A 25,573-nucleotide genomic window follows, 5' to 3' on the forward strand; every position below is an offset into this window, starting at 1 on the left:
TTACTACCCCGAACAAGGGTAGTGGGGCTGGGAAGCTGAACCCCTGTCAGGTACCTACAAAACCGGGGGGAGGAAGGACCTGGAAAGGTCCGTCCACCCAGGAAAGACGGTGGGAAGAAGTTACGGCAGGCTGAGAGCTCTCAGCCGCATAAGACCAGGGAAATAAAGGGGGATGACGCCTCCTGGACCCTGGTCAAGAACAAGAGGAAACCGAAGACGTCAAGGGCCGAAAAGAAGGCCCAGGCGAATGAGGGTAGCAAGAAGTCTAGGGTAGGCGCCAATAGCTCCAGGGGCGATGCCCTAGTCATCACGGCGGACGAGGCTAAGTACTCGGATGTCTTGAAGGCGATGAGGAGTGACGTCAAGCTCGGTGAACTCGGCACCGACGTACGTCGAATAAGACGTACCCGGATGGGTGAGATGATCCTCGAGCTGAAGCGGGGCGTCTCGCAAAAGGGCGCCGCCTACAAGAAGTTGGCGGAGAAAGTCCTAGGCGAGACGGTCAAGGTGAGGGCACTCACGACGGAGGTGCATCTAAAGGTTAAAGACCTGGACGAGATCACCGAAGTCGAAGAGCTCGTCACGGCACTTCGGCAACAGTGTCTCCACTTCACACAGCCGTTCGCAGCCGTTCGGCTACGGAGGTCCGGCAGGGACGCAGGTAGCATTGGTTCGGCTATCTGCAGCGGACGCCTCCAAGGTAGTCAAGGTGGGATGGTCGGTATGCCCTGTGGGCATATACGAGCAACCCGAAGTTTGCTTCAAGTGCCTGGAACCGGGGCACAAGCAATTGGACTGCAAAGGCCCTGACAGAAGCAATCTCTGCCAACGCTGCGGATTGGAGGGACATAAGGCACAATGCTGCACGAACCCTCCCAATTGTTTGATTTGTTCCAGCAAGCACCCCATGGGGGGTTCAAAGTGCCCGGCGTTTAAGCGTACTGCAAAATCACAATGGAAACGGTTCAGCGGGTCGGGGATGTAGTCCTGCCTCCCTCGTTTGCTGTTGGAGGTGGTCCCTAACTCCGCACTTCCTGGACAACCCAGGATGCCTGTTGAGCAGATTCCTCCTCCGCTCTCCATTGCTTAGGAAGAAAAACACACACACACACACACACAGACATCACCTCAATTCGTCGAGCTGAGTCGATCGGTATATAACACTTTGGACCCCCGGGCCTTCTATAAAAAGTTTGTTTTTGGAGCGAACATATAGCCTTTACGTAACTTTGTATACGAGAAAGGCAAAAATCATGTAAATTTAAGTGCTATTGAATGATAAAAGGAGCGAGCCGTTGGACTTATCTTTACGTCCGTTCTTATCCTTCGAGGACTCGCGCCGTTGTAAAAAGTACAACACCTTCGAAAAAATCACGCCCCTCGTTCACTACAGAAGCGGGACTGCGTGAGCGGTCCAGGACCAAGCGAGTCCCGGAAGGTTAAAATTACATGACATTGCATGTCAAAATCATAATTTACATTCGATGACGTAATAACATATAACGCACGACTCAAACGTACTTCCTAAATTTAAGTTATCGTTGATGTAAATTTCACATAGTCTTACTACTGAAAATGACTTTATTATACATACAACCTCAGCATTCGTAATAGAGGACGGTGTGGATTATTTTGTTGCTTGCAAAAACTCATTCCATAGACTGAATGTCAATATATGTTGCTTTGTGGACTTTTACTTCTTCTTCTCTTCTTCTTCTTCTTATTGGCATTACATCCCCACACTGGGACAGAGCCGCCTCGCAGCTTAGTGTTCATTAAGCACTTCCACAGTTATTAACTGCGAAGTTTCTAAGCCAGGTTACCATTTTTGCATTCGTATATCATGAGGCTAGCACGATGATACTTTTATGCCCAGGGAAGTCGAGACAATTTCCAATCCGAAAATTGCCTTGACCTGCACCGGGAATCGAACCCAGCCACCCTCAGCATGGTCTTGCTTTGTAGCCGCGCGTCTTACCGCACGGCTAAGGAGGGCCCCGGAGGGAGGGTGGACTTTTACTGGATGTTTTTTTTTACAACTCTTCGGAACAGTTACTTACTGCAACCAACGCTTTAACCCTTTATAAGGCAGACGAATCTAAGCAATAAATTAACAAAAACAACAATAGGACACAATGTTGACATGGTATTAAACTCAAATGTATGTTTGTTATACATTAAACAGTTCAGAAACATTGAAAAATTGGTGGCAATATAGGGGAACGGTTCGGCACTTATTCCCATAGCTCCTATTTCCATCCCATCAAAAACAAAGCAATGAAAAGGAATTTGGTTTGTTTCTTATTTTTGTGACCAGCGAGCACGCGGGTTAGCAAAAAGAAGCGACAAGATTGGTGTTTGTGGGGTATGAGTTAATTACCTTCAGTGTGTACTTAGAGGCATACCCCTTACATGTTGGTCGATGGATGAACATACCTTCATCTATCCGTTTAACGATTGCATCATGCATGATTCATCACGGTGGTCGATTAGCACATAGCAATCCATGACTCTTCCTCTTTCTTCGTCGGACAATCGAGCTGGTCGGAAGCAACATCAGCTGTGTGCAAATCAACTCCCCACAATGGCGATCCTGCCAGGTTTTGGTGTCCGAGTGGACATCAGAATAAAAGCTGGCTCCCTCCCAGGAGCTAACATCCCTGCAATTGGATCTTTCGGTAAGCAACTAAATATTTTTGTGGAATGTAAAAGAAACAAACATTTTGGAAAACAATATTCGGCACGAGTAGTTTGGTTAATTATTTGGAACAGCCCAAGACACGTTCGTAAGGAAGTTGAACAAAACATTTTCCGTGGATTTTTGTAACATTTTAGTTTACTTGGATATTTTAGACGAAAACAGTTGGACAAAACATTTTCCGTGGATTTTTTGTAACATTTTAGTTTACTTGGATATTTTAGACGAAAACAGTTGGAGATGTTTTCAACGTATAGCGTGGAATTGGATCTTCATAGATAATAATTATTGTGTTTCTGTAAGCGGGATGCTCAGGAAGAACTTATCTCGAAATAGAACTTTCGATAACAAACTCAAAGCGGGACGCTTTGGAGTAACAACGATTGTCTCGGGACGGGACCTTCGTAAATACAAATTCTTCGAAGCAGGATGCTTGGAAGCAGCTAAGCGTGCCTCGGAACGGGACGTTCGAGAAGAAACGGACGCTTAGGAGGAACATCGTTTTCGGATGTGGCAAAAAAAAAAATCTCTATGCGGGACGCTTAGGGAGAATTTATAATTCGTTCAAAAAAGACGCTTAACGAAGCAACACGATAGTCGGTCGCAAAATGGGACATTTTGCGAAGGGTTTGAATGAGTTCGGTTTGGCACTCTACATGAAAGTCTTCACAAGATGGGACGTCAGTGAAGTTCCTCCCGAAGTTAGTCGCACTCCTATATTTAGCTCGTTGATTGTTCATATCAAGGCGTACCACACTTTGTGGTACAGTGGTACCCGAGAGCGAGTGCATGTTCCACTTAGCGATAGATAGAAGCTTTGTGCAGTAGCAACGGAAAACAGTTTCTGAATTGGAAAAACTGCAAAGTGAATCTTAAGAATAATAAAAAAAAATATTTTTAAGCTGCAGATTGAATTTGGTTGAGGATCAGTATTGAATGGTTCATCAATTAGGAAAACACGTGGTTTGAAAACGTAGCGTACGTGATCCCTGGAAAATTGAGTTTGATTTTAGGAAATTACAGGGTATGCCCGCAAGGTACAATGGTTTGTACTTTTAGAAATTAGTTTTGGATATCTTTCGTTTAATGGTGTCAGTATATATAGCAGAGTCGAATCAAGTCTTAAAAACATTGCAACAACTTTCCATATTTTTCAAGATATAAACGAGGACAAACTCATGTATTCCAATTTTGTAAAAGAGTAATTCAGAAAGAACGTGTGCGTGTAGAAGATCAACGTAAGTTTTTTATTATTTTATTGTCTGGGTCACCGTCCTAATGTTTTACAGTATGCTAGCTTGTTGTGTTAAAAGTGTACCGGAAAGGTCAATGATTACATTTTCCTTGTGTGCTCCCATAATGAGTGGATGATAAATCTTGTGTTTGTTTGCCCACTCGAAGACCTTTCGTGACTGTTCATCGGACGTGGTACGGAACTCATGTTCGGCCTTATGGATGCTCTCTTTGATAGCGAAAATGTTGATCATGTTCAAATCATCGTATATGTGCGGCACTACATTCTTGGCATCGGTGACCTTCTCCAACTTGCGCTGCCACTTGGCCTTCTTACCTAGGATTAAACGGTGGGATGCGGGATGCAAGGAACTAAAATAATGAAATAAATATTTCACCAGAAAGGAAATTTAGTGAAGATTACTTTACACCAGTTTAATCATATGTCCACAAAGTTTTTTTTTTCGAATGCAGACGTAATTTCTCGCTCTCGCTAGTCATTGCAATCACCTGACAGCACGATGAAGACCTTATAGACCTTAGACGTTATGACCGAACTGCCGACGCGTATGTTCTGCGTGACCAGCGACAGTTAGGTTGTTGAAGCGCTAGAGCAATGATATTCTCGTACAGTTGGTGGACTGCTGGGCATCAACTGGTGAATTTTCCATTGCTGCAAATACTTTTACTGCTTGAAGAGCAAAGAAGGAAGTTCTGTTTTGCAGCAAGTCTTAACAGTAACATGTACAAAGATCTGGGTTTTGAAGAAAATTGTCTTCGTAAGGGCCAGCAGCTTGAATGCTATTGCTTGCCGTTCGCACCAACACTCGAATTTTGAGAAGCCCATCCATTTGAATACAACTTCGGTTTTAGTAGAGCATGTCAGTGGATTTTTTTTTCTCTTTTTAATGAGAGAAGAAGGAGAATGTGGGGTATGAGTTAATTACCTTCAGTGTGTACTTAGAGGCATACCCCTTACATGTTGGTCGATGGATGAACATACCTTCATCTATCCGTTTAACGATTGCATCATGCATGATTCATCACGGTGGTCGATTAGCACATAGCAATCCATGACTCTTCCTCTTTCTTCGTCGGACAATCGAGCTGGTCGGAAGCAACATCAGCTGTGTGCAAATCAACTCCCCACAGTGTTGTATTTCTTTTTTTTGCGATGAGATGAATATATGTTCAGTGAGATGGAAATCGGAACAGTTACCCTAGTTGCCACTGCCCGGCAAGCGGGAAAACAGGCAACAACAAAAATATAAAAAGATTTTTTAAAATTTGGTTTTACGTAGAAACAGTCAAATCAAGGTACGTTACATTTTTTGGTGAAGAATCCTAGTCAGAAAACGCATTATAAGTGAAACAAAAAAAATTTTCGCGTTTTTTTCTCCCAAGGGGGGACCTTTGGGAAAAAAACACAATTTCGTTAAAAATCCAAAAACCAAATATACAGAAAGGCAAAGCTTTTTTCACGCTAATCAAGTAATAATCTAACACAGGAGATTCAAAATAATTGATACCAACGGGAAAAAATATATTTTTGTCGTTTTTTTAACGAATTATAACTGAAAATCCTTCTTCCACTCGAAACTTACGATCTGTTCATAAAAAAACGGTTCTCAAATTGACATTTTAATTTTTTTATGGCTCAAATTCATCTGGGGTGTTACTAGGAAGCAAATAAAGCCACTACATGGGAAATAATATAATTTGTTGGTGGCAATATAGTTGCCACTGCCTTATAAAGGGTTAACACCGATCCAGAGGAATTCAAATAATGAACTGAAAAGAAGAGTTGTAGAAAGAATCGCGCTGTAAGTTTACAACGGATTTTGAAATTCGGCCTCTGAAAGAGGCCTTCTAAATCAAAACATGAACGGAACGAATCGCAATGTTCACAAGACTTGTAGAACACACCAAAAGCTTCCATTTAGAGGTTGTCGCAATGATTTCCAGTGTTTATATCTTTTGTTAGATTTCCAAAACACTAAATCGACGTGAGTCACCTCGAAATTTCATCCGAATTAGCTGAAAATTGGATAGGAGGTTTATGTTAGCATTAGAATTGTGATCCAAGGGCTAACCGGTTGAAATTTTGATACTTTTTTTTAAAACATGAAGAGGTCTAATATATAGGCTGAAATCTGTTGTGAAAACTTGGCCCCCATTCCTCATTTCCACTCGAAACTTCTGTAAGATAGTGCTGTCGAGACTTTCGCAATAAGAACCCTGTGCTATGAAATATGGTAGGAATTAATCCTAATTCATAAACTGGCGATAGAATAAACTATATGATTTTTCGAATATAATTATTACGATTTAAATATATTCAAAAAAGGCAATTTTGGCATCAAAGTTTTAATTGTAGATAACATAAGTCAGCAAAAAAGATTGTCATGTATTATAAAGAATCTTGTAATCAGTATAACTATAACGCTTCGAGTTCCAATATTTGGTCAATAACAATGCGTGAATTATTAAAATATTTTACTGAGAAGTTTCATCAAGAATCAGTTGATAAATTATATGTACAATGTTGTACGAGATTTTTTTTCGAAACTAATATAATTCTTATTAGCTGACCCGTCGAACTTTGGTTCTTCAGAATTATTTAATTTTTTTTTTACAGTTTTGTAATAACATGTTTCCTATCAGTTAAGGCTCAAATTACCGTCATCCAGTCATTGACGAGAAAGACAGCCACGTGCTCGTACCACCCCCCAGTAATAAGAGCACCCACAGAGTGCCCTATAGGGCACTGCACGGTCTGCTTTGTCTCTTTCTCACAGCAAAGAAATTTGAAAACATCAAGGCCAGTAAATGTCAAAATTTATGAAGAACGAAAGAGAAAGAGATTTTTCCGTGCAGTGCCCTATAGATTTGAAAAAAATCAAATAATAATGTAAGTAATAAAAACATACATACTAAGGTGGTTCAAAAAATCGATTTTGCTTCATTAAGCGTTAACTGATTCTTTATCATGTTCTGAGTGTCCTCCGAAAGGTTGAACTCATTTGGATTAAAACTGATTTAGCACAAGTTTGCATGCAAATTAGTAGGGAGAATTTATTTTTCATTATACTGAGAACGGCGCCTCCTCGTAAAGCGCAGGTAAAAAGAAAACCTACTTAGATGAAAGGAATATTCCAGAGCTTTCGCTCAACGAATACCGCATGTTGATTAATCGTCCCAATAATTAGTAATCGTATTTATTACAGGTTTCGATTCTTTAGTCATGATCGTGAAACTTCTTTGAGGGCATCACTGAAACGTGCAGTGCAACATAGTAGCCTGAATTTGCGTGCTGTCTTTCCTGCCAGGAGCAGGAAAGTTACGCCGAGAGTTACGCAATCAGCACCAGAAAACTACGGTATAGATTAAATTCGATTACCTACTAATTATTTGAACGATTAATAAAGATACGGTTTTGCTGAGTGAAAGCTCTTGAATATTCCTTCCAGCTATGAAGGTTTTCTTTTAACCTGCTCTTAATGAGCCTCCTTAGTCGTGCGGTAAGACGCGCGGCTACAAAGCAAGACCATGCTGAGGGTGGCTGGGTTCGATTCCTGGTACCGGGCAAGGAAATTTTCGGATTGGAAATTGTCTCGACTTCCCTGGGCATAAAAGTATTATCGTGCTACCCTCATGATATACGAATGCAAAAATGGTAACCAGGCTTAGAAACTTCGCAGTTAATAACTGTGGAAGTGCTTAATGAACACTAAGCTGCGAGGTGGCTCTGTCCCAGTGTGGGGATGTAATGCCAATAAGAAGAAGAAGAAGTAATGAGCCATAATCAGGATAATAATAAAATAAATTCCCCCATACTAATTTGCATGCAAACTTGAAATGGCTTGTGCTAAGGCTTCCCTCAGGGCACCAGAAGGGATCGTCAGTTATTTTAATTTGTAAAGTGTGTGAGTAAATGTTTATTCTGTATATATGTCTGTAAATCATTCCACGTCGAGCATAGAGATGTCGTAAAATCCCGATTAATCGATTAGTTACTAATCGATTACTCTTGATTCTTGTCGATTATTGAATCGATTAATCATTGTATAGTAATCGATTCAAAATTAATCGATTATCACAACGATGAATCGATTAATCGAAATAATCAATTAATTTTCGACATCCTTATGATGTCGTAAAATTCTGATTAATCGATTAGTAACTAATCGATTACTCACGATTCCTCTCGATTATTGAATCGATTAATCGTTGGGTAATAATCGATTCAAAATTAATCGATTATCACAACGATGAATCGATTAATCGAAGTAATCGATTAATTTGCGACATCTCTAGTCGAGCATCCGTGCGAGACAGACGATAGTCCGCGTACGGTCCGATCCTTTTTCGAGTTTTCCTTACGATTTAAGGTTTTTACCGAAAATCAGAGGAAAGGTTCCTTATTAGCGTGAAAGTTATTTCGTTAGTGCGAAAATCAGTGTGATTTATTAGTGATTATTTTCGTCACGCGCGAAAAAACATAATCGCCCCACGCCGATAGTCCCTTGTGGTGGTGAGCTCCGTTCGTCAACACCATCATCAACTATCGAACACAACAATCGCCGCCGTACCATCGCCCCCCGCGGCTTGTACCATCCAGCTGCTGTGCGAGATCGAAAAGTGGGACAACACACACGCGACGGACGGTCCGGTGTGCCCTGCAGAAACAGAGACTGGTGAAGCAGCATCCAGAGAGTTAAGTATGTACACTCATCCTTCCATTCTCGTTGTTTCCCCCATCCTCCCAGTTTTATTTGATTTGTTTTTTTTTAATTCTTTTTCACTCGTCTCCCCCCGTGTCTCCAAACATTACCTTCGTGTGTGTGTTTTTTTTCTGTCCCTGTGATAAGTGTCTAGTTTAGAATTGTGCGTGCCTCGCTGCAGCGGCACACTCCGTGTCCGCAATGCACGAAGGCGATGATGGCGGGGGTACTTCGTATTCCCTGTCTGATGCTTCATTGCATTCTGGTGCACCGATAAAAAACTTAATTGACACTAGCAGCTCAGATGTTTCCCCCACGAACCCCCGCCACAAGACCTACCCTCTCGACGCTAGTGGGCCTTACGTTGTTTTCTTCCGACCCAAAGGCAAACGGTTAAATATCAGTCAGATTAGCAATAATCTGGAAAAGCGTTTTTCGTCTGTCACAACCATTGACATGGTTGGGTCTATTAAGTTGCGCGTCACTTGTACTGATCGCAAACAGGCCAACGAGATTGCTTCCTTTGAGCTTTTCACTCTTGAATACAAGGTCTACCTCCCGTCAGCAGTGTGTGAAATCGCGGGAGTGATCACGGGGGGAGCATGACATGCGAGAGTTTGAAACAAGGTTCTGGCCGTTTCAAAAATGCTTCGCTGCCTTCTGTTGAGATACTGGACTGCAAGCAAATGCATTCAGTGTCGCAGAAGGGGGAGAAGCGAGTTTATTCGCCTTCAGACTCCTTCTGTGTGACATTCTCCGGGTCCGCACTGCCTGACTATGTGGTGATTGGCAAACTTCGTTTACCTGTTCGGCTGTATGTACCGAAGGTGATGAATTGTGTTAATTGCAACCAGCTGGGCCACACCGCTCAGTTCTGCTGCAATAAACATCGCTGTGCATCGTGCGGAGAGAAGCATGTGGATGGCGCGTGCAAGACAACGCCGAAATGTGTTTATTGCAACGAAGGCCCACCACATGCTCTCGAAGCCTGCCCGACGTACATACAGATGCGAATTCACCAGAAACGGTCTCTTCAGCAGCGTTCTCGTCGAAGCTACGCCGAGATGCTGAGAAAGGCCGCTTCATCGGTTGTTTCTGACACCATCTATTCGTCTCTTCCTCTGGACGATCAAGGCAGCTCTGACTCTGAAGTTGGAAATGGGATTCACTTTGTTTTCAAAGGCTCAACGAGGAAACGAGTAAAACAAAGCCAGCGACCCTCGAAAAAGCCTAGAAAACAGTCCCAAAGTGAGCCCCATTCCAACATGGTCAATTCCAAAGCAGGTGGAACTCAAAAACGTTCAACTTTTGTGATTCCACATCGGGATGAACGAGAGTTTCCACCGCTTCCGGGGACATCTAAAATCCCAGATGCCCCATTTGTTTCGATTTCTCAGCCAGAAGGAGAGCATAGAGAGCGAACGGAAGAACATCTGAGCGCTCCAATGTTCACGCGTTCTGGCATCGTGGAGCTCATTCTCAACTTCTTTGATGCTTCCGACCCCGTGAAGAAGATGGTGAAAGCAGTTCTTCCTATTTTGACTCCTCTCCTGAAGCAGCTGGCTTCAAAAATGCCCCTCCTCGAGTCATTCGTATCCTTCGATGACTAACTTAGTCAATAAGGGTAAGATGATTTCGATTTTACAGTGGAACTGTCGAAGTATTCTTCCGAAATTAGATATTTTTAAATTACAATGCGATGTTTTTGCTTTATGTGAAACGTGGCTAACACCAGATGCGAACCTTCATTTTCCTGATTATAACATCATCCGCCGTGATCGGGCAAATGGACATGGAGGGGTGCTGTTGGGGATCAAAAAACTACACTCCTTCTATAGAGTCGATCTTGTTCCGATGTCAGGCACCGAAGCTGTCGCATGTCAGGTGACTATTCGGGGAAAAGACCTCAGTATCGCCTCGATATATATGTTCCTCCATACACCGCGATATCTCGTAGAGATCTCTCGCACATCTGCTCGGTTATGCCCGAGCTGCGGTTGCTCTTGGGAGATTTTAACTCCCACGGAACAGGCTGGGGGGAACTGTATGACGACAACCGTTCAACAACGACCTCTGCGACGACTTCAATATGTCAATTTTGAATACAGGAGAAGTTACACGAGTGGCACCTCCAGCAAGAGATAGCCGTCTAGATCTTTCCATTTGTTCGAGCTCATTATCGTTGGACTGTACTTGGAAGGTGGTCCAAGATCCCCATGGTAGTGATCATTTGCCGATCGAAGTTTTAATTTCCAATGGACATTATCAATCTGCTTCTATCGACTTCTCATATGACCTCACAAGGCACATCGATTGGGGAAAATATGCAGAAGCCATCATCGATGGCATACAGTCGATAGAAGCTCTTCCCCCACGAGAAGAGTACCAGTTTCTATCTCAGTTGGTTCTTGACAGCGCTCTCCATGCACAACGCCGGCCGGTGCCAGGAGCTTCGGTTCGTAGGAAACCACATAGTCCGTGGTGGGATAGCGAGTGCACACGACTCTATCGTGAGAAATCCTCTGCGTTTAAAGATTTCCGGAAAAACGGGTCGATTCTTCTTCACAAACGGTACGTCGCGCTTGAAGTCCAACTCAAGAAGCTGGTGAAAGTGAAGAAACGCGGATATTGGCGCACTTTCGTTGAAGGCTTGTCGCGGGAGACTTCAATTAAAACTCTTTGGACCGTCGGAAGGAGAATGCGCAACGCGTCGTCCTTTAACGAAGATCGTGAAAGCTCGCCGCGGTGGATACTCGACTTCGTAAAGAAAGTTTGTCCGGACTCGGTACCAGTGGAGCAAGTATCACGTGATACTTTCGCTAACAGGGATGATATGGATAGCCCTTTTTCGATGATCGAATTCTCGCTTGCTCTCCTTTCATGTAACAATTCAGCTCCAGGGATAGATAGAATCAGGTTCAATTTGCTCAAAAACCTCCCAGACGTCGCGAAGAGACGCTTATTGAATTTGTTCAATCAGTTCATGGAGTCTAACATTGTTCCGGATGATTGGAGGCAAGTGAGGGTGATTGCCATCCAAAAGCCCGGAAAACCTACATCGGATTGTCATTCATATCGTCCTATCGCGATGCTGTCGTGTATTCGGAAGCTATTGGAGAAGATGATTCTCTTCCGGCTAGACAAATGGGTTGAATCGAATGGTTTGTTGTCAGATACGCAATTTGGTTTTCGTAGGGGAAGGAACGAACGACTGTCTTGCGTTGCTTTCTTCAGAAATTCAGTTAACTTTCGCTAAAAAAGAGCAAATGGGCTCAGTGTTTTTGGACATTAAGGGGGCTTTTGATTCAGTTTGCGTCGATATCTTATCCGACAAACTCCACTCGTGTGGTTTTTCACCAATTTTGAACAACTATTTGTACAATTTGTTGTCAGAGAAGCGTATGAGTTTTTCTCATGGTGACTCGGCAACTTCACGAATTAGCTACATGGGTCTCCCCCAGGGCTCATGTTTGAGCCCCCTACTTTACAATTTTTACGTTAGAGACATTGATGAATGTCTCATGCCGAATTGCTCGTTAAGGCAGCTTGCAGATGATTGTGTTGTATCCGTTTCGGGTCCAACAGCGGTTGATCTGCAAGCACCATTGCAAGATACTTTGGACAATTTGTCTACTTGGGCTTTAAAGCTGGGTATCGAATTCTCTCCGGAGAAAACTGAGATGGTTGTCTTTTCAAAAAAACATAATCCGGCACAGTTCCCTCTTCAACTGATGGGTAAGACAATCACTCACAGCATGTCTTCTAAATACCACGGGGTCTGGTTCGATTCGAAAAGCACCTTCGGGAAGCACATTGTGTATCTGACACAAAAATGCCAGAAACGAATCAACTTCATGCGAACAATAACCGGAACATGGTGGGGAGCGCACCCCGAAGATCTCATCACGTTGTATCGAACAACAATTCTGTCGGTTCTCGAATACGGTAGCTTCTGCTTCCAGTCCGCAGCAAAAACTCACATGCTGAAGCTTCAAAGGATTCAGTACCGCTGTCTCCGTATCGCGTTGGGTTGTATGAATTCGACTCAAACAATGAGTTTAGAAGTACTTGCGAGAGTACTTCCTTTGACAGATCGTTTCGCGGAATTATCGTTACGCTTCCTCCTCCGTTGTGAGGTTCTCAATCCATTGGTCATTAACAACTTCGAGAAGCTGCTTGAACAAAATTCTCAATCTCGATTCATGAGTATTTACCACTGGTATATGACGCTAGAGGTAAGCCCATCTTCGGTTGACACCAATCGTGCTAACTTCTTAGACTCCTACAGTTCCTTTGTATCATTTGATCTGTCCATGAAACAGGAGGTTCATGGAATACCAGACTTCCTTCGTGCGGAGGTAATACCTCCATTATTTGCAAGCAAATACGGGCACGCCAGCCAGGAGAGAAGCTTTTTCACAGATGGGTCAAAATCGAATGACTCCACTGGTTTCGGTGTTTTTAATGTTTTCCATAGCGCCTATTTTAAGCTCAAAGAGCCTTGTTCGGTATATACTGCTGAGTAAGCATATGCGGTATTTCGAAAAATTTCGTTTCAGATGGTTCGAAACGAAATTCCGCGGAATTTCGCGGAATTTGAGCATGGCGAAATCTGATTTCTTGATTTCGTTTCGTTTCGTAAAATTACAAAAATTTCGCTAGAAAAAACTAGCTTCTAACGAAATTTAACGGAATTCCGCGGAATTTCGAAACGAATTTAAACTAATCCATACTTTATATCATAAAAAATTTTTGGCTGCGCCGCTGAACAAAATCGTTAAGTTGTTTTCAAAACTTTAGGTTATACAAATTTTTCGATTAACGCTTACTCACCCCATTCTTAGTCGACAAATACGTAAGTAGTTTTTAAGTTAATTTAAATTACCTCTCTTTAAAATCTGAGAGATTTGCCAAAACTTTGTCGAAAATAAAGAAGCCTAAATTGTTTACCGAAAATTTAAAATTTTCAAGAAATAGCAGCATTACGAAATCCCTAAAACACTTTACTAGACAAATCGGAAATGCCAGAATTGGATAGATGCATATGAAATCAATACCAAATTTTCAAAACGACTTATCTGCTTTTGTAAACAAAGATTCAAACAACGATTCTGATAGCACTCCCAAGCAAACCAACAGCATCAACGCGTAGCAGGAGCCTTCGCGTACGTGTTGATAGGGTTGATTTGCGTGGGAGTGCTATCAGAATCGCCAAATCGACGTTTGAATCTTTGTTTACAAAGGCAGATAAGTCATTTTGAAAATTTGGTATTGAAATATTGTATCACATTTTTGATTCTGCGCCTTAAAGGTCTATTTTAGAAAGCATGAGATCATACCATGGGGCATCGAAATCCGTACACTTAAGCACCTTAGTATATGAAAACATCGTTAGAAAATAGAAATCGAATGTAAATAAAACGTTTGTCATTGACACAGGAGCATGAAGGCTTGTACTTTTGAAGTGTTTCACATTTACTCAATAAAAACTACGAAAAACATGATGAATTAATGAATAAAATCAACTACCCCTGACTCGAAATCCGTACACAGTGGACGGAATTCGAATCAAAGTATCAAAATCCGTACAGCTATTTTTTAACTAAATATTTAAATTGAAGCAGTCTGATTGACTAAACTACCACTGTAAATAGTTCGATACGGACCTTGAGAAGCGATTTCTTCGAATTGTATTCCGCTTATCTTATGTAATGATTCTCAATTAGCAATTAAAACATAGTTACTTTTGGTGCAATTATGCTCTACCCAAAATCAAAATGGCGGCCAAAACTCCGCGTTTGGTGGATGGCGATTTGTTTTTGATTTTTGTTGTTTTAATTTCGAAGTCTTCTTTCCATTTATATACCTTTAAAGCTTACTGCCAAGTATCTGAACAGGATAAGATAAATTATTCCTACATTAATTACCTTTACCCCCCTTTAATTTATTGATATCTCATCAGGTGGACGGATTTCGGAGCTGTACGGATTTCGGTCCCGCACGGTAACTGTTTTCCACAAAACTTCAAGAAAACTTGAAAATTTTTAAATATTGCTCATTTGCTGAGAAATTTGATTGATAAAATCAGGATTTGTTTGACATTCTTCGGTCATCTAAGCATGCTAAAGTCTTCAAGCCAAATAGTTCATCGTACGTTGATATAATTTAAAAAGATTGCCAAATTGGCAAAGGCTTAGTTTCATGTTCTTGACAAATAATCATGTTCAGACAAATACAAAAAAAATCTGATGATTAACACAATCCTGACACCTATAACGTCCTGTAAAAATTTCCAACTACACAGTAAACAATATATTATGTATCTGATTCTGTTATAAATTTCTAACTGAATATGTCATCTTTGTGATAAAACTGTAGCATAATTTGAAATCTTTTTGTTTAAAGTTGTGTTATTTTTTTATATAAATTTAGATCTTTTAACAACATCCTGCATCAAATTTGTAACAAATTTTGTTGAAGAAATTTAAAACATAATAACGTATGTTGATATAATTTTGATATGGCCTTTATCATGAGGCATAGCCCCCGAATCAGATCATGGACTGATGGAGATTTGTGGACTTCGTGGCCGTGCGGTTAGCGACGTCAATCGTCTAGACGCATGTGCTGCGGAGTGTGGGTTCGATTCCCGCCCCGGTAAAGAGAAAACTTTTCGTAAAGCGAAAAGCTCTCCACTGGTCCACTGGGTGTTGTGTAAATGTCCTGTCCGTTGTCTCATGCTAGATGTTAAGTGTTCAGTCTGTGCGACCTCTGGTCGAAGACGGTGATTCTGTCTTGTCTTGAATCAGATCATTATCGCAACAGATTCCGAAAAACGTCTCTCACGGTATGCCACCTATCTAGAGAGTATACAGACATAAAAGTGAAAGATTTTGTCTTTCTCCTTCGGATTCAAACCCTGTGGTTTTCAAAAACCAAAAAAAAATGGTTTTTGGTTCTGAATTATTCGAAATTCAAAAACCTGAAACCAAAAACAGATTCAACAGATTGGATAAGAGAGAAGATGAATAAAATTCATTATCTGTAGTTAAGCTCAGACAGCTAGATATGTGCAACACTTATGCGAAGTAGCAAAAATTCTAGGGGGGGCTATTTGGATCCTAGTTGGGCCTATAGCCCCCCCTAGCCCCCTGTAGTTACGCCCATGGATAAAACTAATGTCTGCATCAAAGAGCACAAAATTATTTAGTGCGGAATCGATCGTGTTGTAGAAAATTATTAAACGAAGCACATTGATCTTGCGTTGGATTGATTTGAAACACAGTTTTCATCTTCTTGTTTTCAAAATAACTTCGTTTACAATAAATATTTTTTCGCTTACCAAAGGGTTTCACATGAATTACCTTCTCAACTAACCAACGATTCCTTTTCCGTAGCGCTCACGGAGATACAGAGCATACCTCGGTCTCTTAAAACAATGAGTGTTACACTAATTTTTCTCTCCTAATACTAAATTGACTATAAGCACCGTTATTGACCAGTATCGTTATTGTTCATGAATTTAAAACTCCGAAGCAAGTAGGGTAACCGTACCCTTAGTGGAGGTAGCACCAATAGTGGAGGTAGTGGGGTTTTAATAAGATTTATCATATTTATACACATTACGATGGTTTTAGTTGACGCGTCGTGCCTTAAATATCCTGTTAAATGCAACTTATCTTAAGATTTCGCATGAAAAACTATTGAAAACAATGATTTTCCTTAACAAAATTGACTCCCTTGCACCTATAGTGGTGCAACTGTACCAATAGTGGCGAGTCTCTTAAGAAACCAATGGATAGCGCCACTATGGGAACCAAAATTATTTTTTACCGCCACTAAAGGAACAGTGTACCCATAGTGGTGCAAGCAATATTAGGTAATTGTTGATGTTAAATGACATCTATCTCAATTTTGTTAGCAAATTTATTAGTTTATCTATTGACTAAGATATTCAAGCTGTAAATTTTCCATCATTATCAATTTCCAAAAAATATTTTCTTATGTGGATCTACTAATACCTCCACTATTGGTACCGTTACCCTATACAATAAGAATGACTTTTTTGTATCTCAAGAATATTATTTAATTGGTGAGCTATGCATTTTTGCTGTTTCTCGACCAATCATGATTAACAACTACGACGTGTACAGTTAAGAAACGTTCTTCGACTATTTGCACAATATGTGAGGAACATTGCAGATCTGTGGGCATTTCTAGATCTACGCATGGAATTTGCAAAAAAAAAAAATCCAGAACGGGTTGAAAGATCATTAAAATTGCTGAAAATTCATTACTTATGATTGCTTTCAGCACATACTGACCATAACAGCTGTTCTCATCTGCCAAGGACACACACACAATAGATCAGTTTGTCGATTGTATATAAGACCATCGGTCTGTGAAATGCACATGATTCTTCTATTGAGCAAATGTAGACTCGGAATAAGAAGGAATAAATTTTGGCAGACACACCCTTTTCAAATGTTGATCTAGTAATATTAATTCTATACATCTGCGTATACGCCTGACAGATGTGGATACATAGTTAAGTATCCCACTAAATAAAAAAATAAATCTAAGCATTCGTTTCCAAATTTTGACTAAGTCAATACTGTAAAACCACGCTGACAAGATAATATGAAGCATGCTTCAGCATAATCACATAATTCTTAAGTGAACTAAAATTTTAAACGAAATTTGAATCCGTATATGAAAAATCCCACAATTTCCTTATTTTTATATACTTTATATAAAACTGATATAAAATTGATCAGATTCAGGAGCACACGCTCCACGATGAATTCCTATGAAAGCGGCACAAATGCTGGGGTATTGCCTTATCGCCAATGGTATATGCGGCGAGAATGTGGCGATTTATCACAGATTGCCTCTTGAGTTATTATAACTCTTTTGGTCGCAAAACAATTATTCGACTTCGAAAAAGTGAAATCAGAATGGCGTACATAATGTAAAACCAATTCAATAAAAATTCCGCGGAAAAAAAATCAAAATTTCGTTTCGTTTCGAAAAATTTCGAATTAAAAGAACCTCGATTTCGTATCGTTTCGAAGTCTCGAAAGAAATCTTAATTTCGTTTCGTTTCGATCCGAATCAACATAGACATTTCAAATTTCGTTTCGTTTCGTTTCGTTAGGAAAAAGTGTGTTATCGCATACCCTTACTGCTGAGCTAGCAGCTATACACTATTCACTCGAGCAAATCGCATCCCTACCTCCTGACCACTTTTTCATCTTCACCGACAGTCTAAGTTCCTTGGAGGCTGTTCGGTCAATGAAACCGGTTAAGCACTCAGCGTATCTACTGAATGGGATACGGAATGCTTTGAGTGCTTTATCAAAACGGTCTTACACAATCACCATGGCCTGGGTCCCTTCTCATTGCTCGATTCCGGGCAATGAGAAAGCGGACACTTTGGCTAAGGTGGGCGCTATGGAAGGTGATATTTATGATCGCCAAATCACCTTTGATGAATTTTTCTCATTAGTTCGTCAGGAAACCTTGATCAGCTGGCAACAAAAATGGACAAATGGGGAGATGGGTAGATGGTTGTATTCAATTCGTCAACAGGTATCGAGGCGACCATGGTTCAAAAAATTGAATTTGGGACGAGATTTCATTCGAACCATGTGTCGTCTAATGTCCAATCACTACTCTTTAAATGCACATCTTTTTCGAGTGGGGCTCTCAGAAGGCAATCTCTGTGTTTGCGGCGCGGATTACCAAGACATTGACCATGTCGTGTGGTCGTGCGAGGAGCATCGTGCCCCAAATCTGCGCTAACTGAATATCTGCGGGTCCGAGGAAAGCAGCCGAGGTCTATTAGGGAAGTGTTGGCGGGTCTTGATCTCGAATACATGTCCCTTGTCCACCGTTTTCTGAAAGTGGCTGATGTTAGACTGTAATCGTCGTCCACCCATCCCTTTCGTTGTCGTAGTCCTTTAAGAATGTCTCCCTCTTGTTGTCTACCGTTAAATCCCACTCGTATGTCTTCCTCTCGTTGCTGTCTTCCAAAAAATGTTTATCTCGTTACAGATGTGAAACATCGCCAATGATATCAACTGAATATCAACATCATATGTAATTAATTTAAGCACCCTAAATTCCCTTCCTTTCCTTCAATATTATTGTATTCCCTAACCTCGACCAAACCGCGAGTCTTACGGTTCCCCAAAACTAACATTAGTGTATAAGAATCATAATAAACTGTATTTAAAACCATGATTCCGGCTCCGTAACGCTTCACGGCAAATGAGCCTTCCAAATAAATCATAGATTAAAAAAAAAATATGTCTGTAAAAACTTTATGTAATATGGCTGCTCGACAAAAACGTTATAATAAGGGTATGCGATAACACATTTGTTCCTGACGAAACGAAACGAAACGAAATTAGAAATGCTATTGTTGGTTCGAAACGAAACGAAATGATATTTAAATTTACTTCCGAGATTTCGAAACGAAACGAAATCCGGGTCCATTTGATTCGAAATTTTTCGATACGAAACGAAATTTAATTTTTTTTCGTGGAATTTTTATTAAATAGTTTTTTTTGCATTGTATATATTATGCAAAAAACGAATAAAAAAAAAATCGCGGAGAAAATTATTTTTTTTTAATATTTTAAGAGTCAAATAAGGTCGATACAAATATATAAAAAGAATTTTGCCCAAACCCCTCAATTTTTTTGCCCTAAAATAAAATTTTGAAGCGACAACAAAACAAAATCGGGAAATTATAAGGGATTTCAAAACATTCTCTAATAAATACGAGGAGTTTTATTATTATTTTTTTTCATTGGGAATTTTAAATGAAACTGAATCACTACTGATTTCATTCTACATAATTGATACCCAAATGCCATAGGGAGAATCTAGCTTAATTTTACAAAACGACATGGGTAAGTAACAGATAAGTTTTGGATCTGTTCACCATTTTCAAAAGTATGCCCCTCACCATAAACAACGTTAAAATATTCATCGCTTAAAGGGAATGAAGGTTGGCAACACACCACTACATAGATCCGTGTTTTTTGAATGAGTGTTTGTGATATTGTGATATAAAAAGGTTTTTTTAACAGATCTAAGCAGTATGAAAGCTGTTGATTGCAATACAAAACTCGAGTTTTTCTAAATTTTTACTAAGGTCTGTTGGAAATATCAGGCGAGTAATTTTTTACGTTGTTTATGGTGAGAGCCATTTTTCATCCAATAATTTTTTTCATGAAGTTAGCCTTGGAAGATAAACGAAAATCGTGACTGCTAGATGAAAACCTTTTTTCGTTTCATCACTTCACCTCTCACTCACTTTCTGGAAGTGACTCGTACATTCCTCCCGACCAACGACATGATTGCAGTGTAATACAACTTCACCTTGGTGCTACAGAATTTGCCTCCGCTTTGGCCTTATCATCGGATTTGGTTCTTCTACTTGGAGATTTCAATTAACCAGGACTTGTCTGGTTTCTCTCCCACCACCGTTTCCTGATCCGCTTTTGTCTGCAACTACACCTGCTAGTTGCCAACTGGTCGATGGAATTGCTTTTCTTGAACTCAGAAAAATCAACAGGTTTTCCAACTTTTAATCAAAGATGCTCGACTTGGTGTTTATCAATGATTATTCACTGGATTAATGCACTGTCCTTGAGGCTCCGGACGCCGTTGTGCCACTTGACAGCAAAAGTTACATTTTAAGTTTTATAACACTCTTGAAGATCATAATTTACTCTTCAAGAGTGTTATAAAACCAAAATGTTACTAGGGCACTATCATACTGCGTTTCTCTGGAGCTATGAGTGACGACCGACTCAATTTTCGCAAAACTAATTGTTGACCATGATTTTTTACCTTTGCACCCCGGATAGCGAAACGCTTGGTCAAATTATCCATCTAGTTGTCCTTCTTGCGAGCCATGTGTCCAAAACTCGAATTTCAATATCACTTTCAATTTGCGATACATTGGAAACAACAACTTTTCGGCAAACATAAAAATTCTTTTTTGAAATAAAAATATGAATACATCGAATGCAATAAAGAACAAACCAATACCGTCATGAGCTTTTGAGTAATAATCCTTTGAAAGTGTATAACTTATTCTCGATACAGTTCTTAGGCAGTCATCATTATCATTGCAATAATGAAATACAATTGATCTTGTTCTATTATCATAAAACTTTAATTTTTTTCTGTGCTCTTTGGCTTCGTTCACATGGAAATTGAATAAAACTTCAATAATTTGTATTTGGATTGTTCCATTCCCTACTCTGTCGCATATAATACTTTCACTAGCAACACCAATATAAGGTTAAACGGTTGCACCACGATGCAACAGAAAGGACGTATAAAACACCAACATTTCCGACAACATCTTATAACTGGGCTAAACTTTTATAATCTATTAGTACTCTACAAATTGTTACTACAAAGATGCAATCGTTCGTTTCGGTCCGGGTATAATTTCAGCGGAAAGTGATCATACTTTTCATGCTCAACAATTTCACGGGACTCGAACGGTTCCATAACGTCGTCCTCTTCATCTGCCGTATCCGGATGGGGATGGTTCAGTGAAATATCCTCCACCTTCAGTATACTTACCCTGCTCTCATCCGCATCGAGAAGTTCTCTTTCATCACTATGAACCAGTGGGCTCAATTGAGCTACAGTGCCGGTGACTTCGCCTCCACCGCCGCCGCTGTCATCGTCGCACTCTTCCACAGGATACGACATCCGGTAGGGACAAGCAACGGACGTCCGGGGATGGCCGAAACCATTGGATGAATTTTTTGTCGAGTTTTGTCGGCAGGGACAACAGTCCGATTCCCATGGGGCACTGTTAATTGTTTTCCTACTGCTGTCCCTGTCGGCGTTGTTTCTCTGATAACAAGCAGCACTGTTCACATTAGTTGATTTGCACGGCTGCTGCTGCTGCTGGTGGGGATTATAATTGTGATAGGAAGCATTGCTGCTGTATCCACCGAAGGCCCCATTGGACCCGCTCGGTCTCGTGCTGAGCTTGTTGCGTATCGATGACGTTGCGTAGCTGGACCGTATCGAGCTGACACGGGTGAACATCGATATGGTCTTATCAGTCAGCTGGTCTTGGTGATAGCTCTGATGTCGCCCGCGGAATGGGTAACGCTTGTGGAATTCTCGTTTGAACTTTTCCTAGTGGGAGATTGACACGTGAAATACGAGAAAAAAAGGATGGAAACTCATTAGTATTTGCGACACATGCTTCATGAGTTTTGCGCCTGACGTTGTCGGTGGACCGGTCTTTTATGATGGATCGACTGGATGAAATATTGACACATTGATAACAAGTTTTCCACACGACGCCGCAGGCTACATGCTGTGTGAGACCCGTAGACAATTTTATGAGGCGTAAAGTGAAGGAAGGTCATGTTGATGACAGGTAATAACCAAAAAAATGTATCCTGTAGGAGAACTCAGCATGACTCTCGATTTTCCACGTCTATGGTGCTACTGTGTCCATTAATTAAGCTGATCAGTTTTCGACTGGAAACTTTGTCTTCAATATTAAGTTGAGTTCACAGTTTCGGCGCCAGCATGGTGAATTTTCATAAAGCAGCAAACAATGAATAAATTTGAGATATTCAAGTCTTTGATAGTAGCACGAGTAATGAAGAGCCTCGAAAAAGATACATCATTCTGTTATGCTAGTACTACGAAAGTTCGGCCACAAGTTTTTTCCAGCACCTGTCAGCATTTTTCACTTGATACTTTTTAATCGAATAACTGGAACAAGATGTAAGATAATAAAACTCAACATCATCACTTAAGCACTATGGCTTGAATCAATCAAACAAATTGAATCTTTATGGCATTAGTCCTGATGTTTCAGCTATCTTCATCGATCCTTCGAGGTAATGACCAAATTGTCAACCCGAAAACATAATTCAGTAAGATATGATAGTTAGATTTGAGAATGAGTCCAAAGCTGTTTATGTAAACGACAGATAATAAGGACAAATTCTATGGTTTCCACAATACTATAAGAATTCCAAAACCCGTAAATGAGCGATATATGCTCGTTTACGTGTTTTATTTTTAAATTTGAAAGAAATTATTTTGCAAAATCCTGACTAAATTAATGATTTCGTGTGTGTTACTTCTACGTGAAGTTGAACGATTTAATGTGGAAGCTGATATATCTCCACTGGCGAGATATATCAGCTTCCACACTGATATTCTTCCCTCCCCCTTCATACGGGAGCTTGGCAGAAGGAAGGTCGTGCGATATGTGCCATCACAAATATTGCCCTCCGCTCGCTTTCAAATCGACTTCTATAAAAACATTCTTCATGCCTGCCGTATCCTAACGGAACTATCAATTCTATACTTTCGCCTCTAATGCTATCATGAACATGTACGTCCAAGTTTGGAAGATGATATTAGCATTTCCATATCATTGAAAATCCTGACGTTTGTATTTTTGCACAATATATCAACTCTTTATTAGACCGACGACGATTTTCTCGAGCCGATGGCATTTTTACTGTCTAGATTTTTCTAGCTACTTCCGGAAGAATTCCTGGAGAAACTTCCGGAGGAATTCCTGGAGGAGCTTCCGGAGGAATTCCTGGAGGAGCTTCCGGAGGAATTCCTGGAGGAGCTTCCGGAGGAATTCCTGGAGGAGCTTCCGGAGGAATTCCTGGAGGAACTTCCTGAGGAGTTCCTGGAGGAACTTCCTAAAGAATTCCTGGAGAAACTTCCGGAGGAATTCCTGGAGGAACTTCCGGAGGAATTCCTGGAGGAACTTCCGGAGGAATTCCTGGAGGAACTTCCGGAGGAATTCCTGGAGGAACTTCCGGAGGAATTCCTGGAGGAACTTCCGGAGGAATTCCTGGAGGAACTTCCGGAGGAATTCCTGGAGGAACTTCCGGAGGAATTCCTGGAGGAACTTCCGGAGGAATTCCTGGAGGAACTTCCGGAGGAAATCCTGGAGGAACTTCCGGAGGAATTCCCGGAGGAACCTCCGGAGGAACTCCCGGAGGAACTTCCGGAGGAATTCCCGGAGGAACTTCCGGAGGAATTCCCGGAGGAACTTCCGGAGGAATTCCCGGAGGAACTTCCGGAGGAATTCCCGGAGGAACTTCCGGAGGAATTCCCGGAGGAACTTCCGGAGGAATTCCCGGAGGAACTTCCGGAGGAATTCCCGGAGGAACTTCCGGAGGAATTCCCGGAGGAACTTCCGGAGGAATTCCTGGAGGAACTTCGTGAGGAATTCGGAGGAACTTCCGGAGGAATTCCCGGAGGAACTTCCGGAGGAATTCCCGGAGGAACTTCCGGAGGAATTCCTGAGGAACTTCCGGAGGAATTCCGGAGGAACTTCCGGAGGAATTCCCGGAGGAACTTCCGGAGGAATTCCCGGAGGAACTTCCGGAGGAATTCGGAGGAACTTCCGGAGGAATTCCCGGAGGAACTTCCGGAGGAATTCCTGAGGAACTTCCGGAGGAATTCCCGGAGGAACTTCCGGAGGAATTCCCGGAGGAACTACCGGAGGAATTCCCGGAGGAACTTCCGAGGAATTCCTTCGGAGGAACTTCCGGAGGAATTCCGGAGGAATGTCCGGCGGATCTTCCGGGGGAATTCCTGGAGGAACTTCCGGAGGAATTCCCGGAGGAACTTCCGGAGGAATTCCCGGAGGAACTTCCGGAGGAATTCCGGAGGAACTTCCGGAGGAATTCGGAGGAACTTCGGAGGAATTCCCGGAGGAACTTCCGGAGGAATTCCTGGAGGAACTTCCGGAGGAATTCCCGGAGGAACTTCCGGAGGAATTCCGGAGGAACTTCCGGAGGAATTCCCGGAGGAACTTCCGGAGGAATTCCCGGAGGAACTTCCGGAGGAATTCGGAGGAACTTCCGGAGGAATTCCTGGAGGAACTTCCGGAGGAATTCCCGGAGGAACTTCCGGAGGAATTCCCGGAGGAACTTCCGGAGGAATTCCCGGAGGAACTTCCGGAGGAATTCGGAGGAACTTCCGGAGGAATTCCTGGAGGAACTTCCGGAGGAATTCCCGGAGGAACTTCCGGAGGAATTCGGAGGAACTTCCGGAGGAATTCCCGGAGGAACTTCCGGAGGAATTCGGAGGAACTTCCGGAGGAATTCCTGGAGGAACTTCCGGAGGAATTCCCGGAGGAACTTCCGGAGGAATTCGGAGGAACTTCCGGAGGAATTCCCGGAGGAACTTCCGGAGGAATTCCTGGAGGAACTTCCGGAGGAATTCCCGGAGGAACTTCCGGAGGAATTCGGAGGAACTTCCGGAGGAATTCCCGGAGGAACTTCCGGAGGAATTCCTGGAGGAACTTCGGAGGAATTCCTGGAGGAACTTCCGGAGGAATTCCCGGAGGAACTTCCGGAGGAATTCCTGGAGGAACTTCCGGAGGAATTCCTGAAGAACTTCCGGAGGAATTCCTGGAGGAACTTCCGGAGGAGTTCCTGGTGGAACTTCCAGAGGAATTCCTAGAAAAACTTCCGGAGGAATTCCTGGAAGAACTTCTGGAGGAATTCCTGGACGAAGTTCCGGAGGAATTCTCTGACGAACTTCCGGAGGAATTCCCGGAGGAACTTCCCGAGGAACTTCCGGGGGAAATCCTGAAGGAAATTCTGGAGGAATTCCTGGATGAACTTCTGGAGAAATCTCCAGAGGAACTTCCGGAGGAATTCCCGAGGAACTTCCGGAGGAATTCCGGAGGAACTTCCGGAGGAATTCCTGGAGGAACTTCCGGAGGAATTCCCGGAGGAACTTCCGGAGGAATTCGGAGGAACTTCCGGAGGAATTCCCGGAGGAACTTCCGGAGGAATTCTGGAGGAACTTCCGGAGGAATTTGGAGGAACTTCCGGAGGAATTCCCGGAGGAACTTCCGGAGGAATTCGGAGGA

General features: G+C 41.9%; 1 protein-coding gene across 1 annotated transcript in view; it reads right to left on the reverse strand.

Moving 5' to 3' along the window:
- Window positions 1–20,834: 20,834 nt before the first annotated feature.
- The window catches only part of LOC134220840 (substance-K receptor-like), a 95,588-nt gene continuing 90,849 nt past the window's right edge, over window positions 20,835–25,573 (reverse strand). The window contains exon 8 of the mRNA XM_062699960.1: window positions 20,835–21,837. Within this exon, the coding sequence (XP_062555944.1) occupies window positions 21,079–21,837 (759 nt within the window). The 3' untranslated portion in view covers window positions 20,835–21,078. The remainder of the gene's footprint in view (window positions 21,838–25,573) is intronic.

This window comes from Armigeres subalbatus, chromosome 3 (assembly GCF_024139115.2).
Source record: "Armigeres subalbatus isolate Guangzhou_Male chromosome 3, GZ_Asu_2, whole genome shotgun sequence".
Taxonomy (NCBI): Eukaryota; Metazoa; Arthropoda; class Insecta; order Diptera; family Culicidae; genus Armigeres; species Armigeres subalbatus.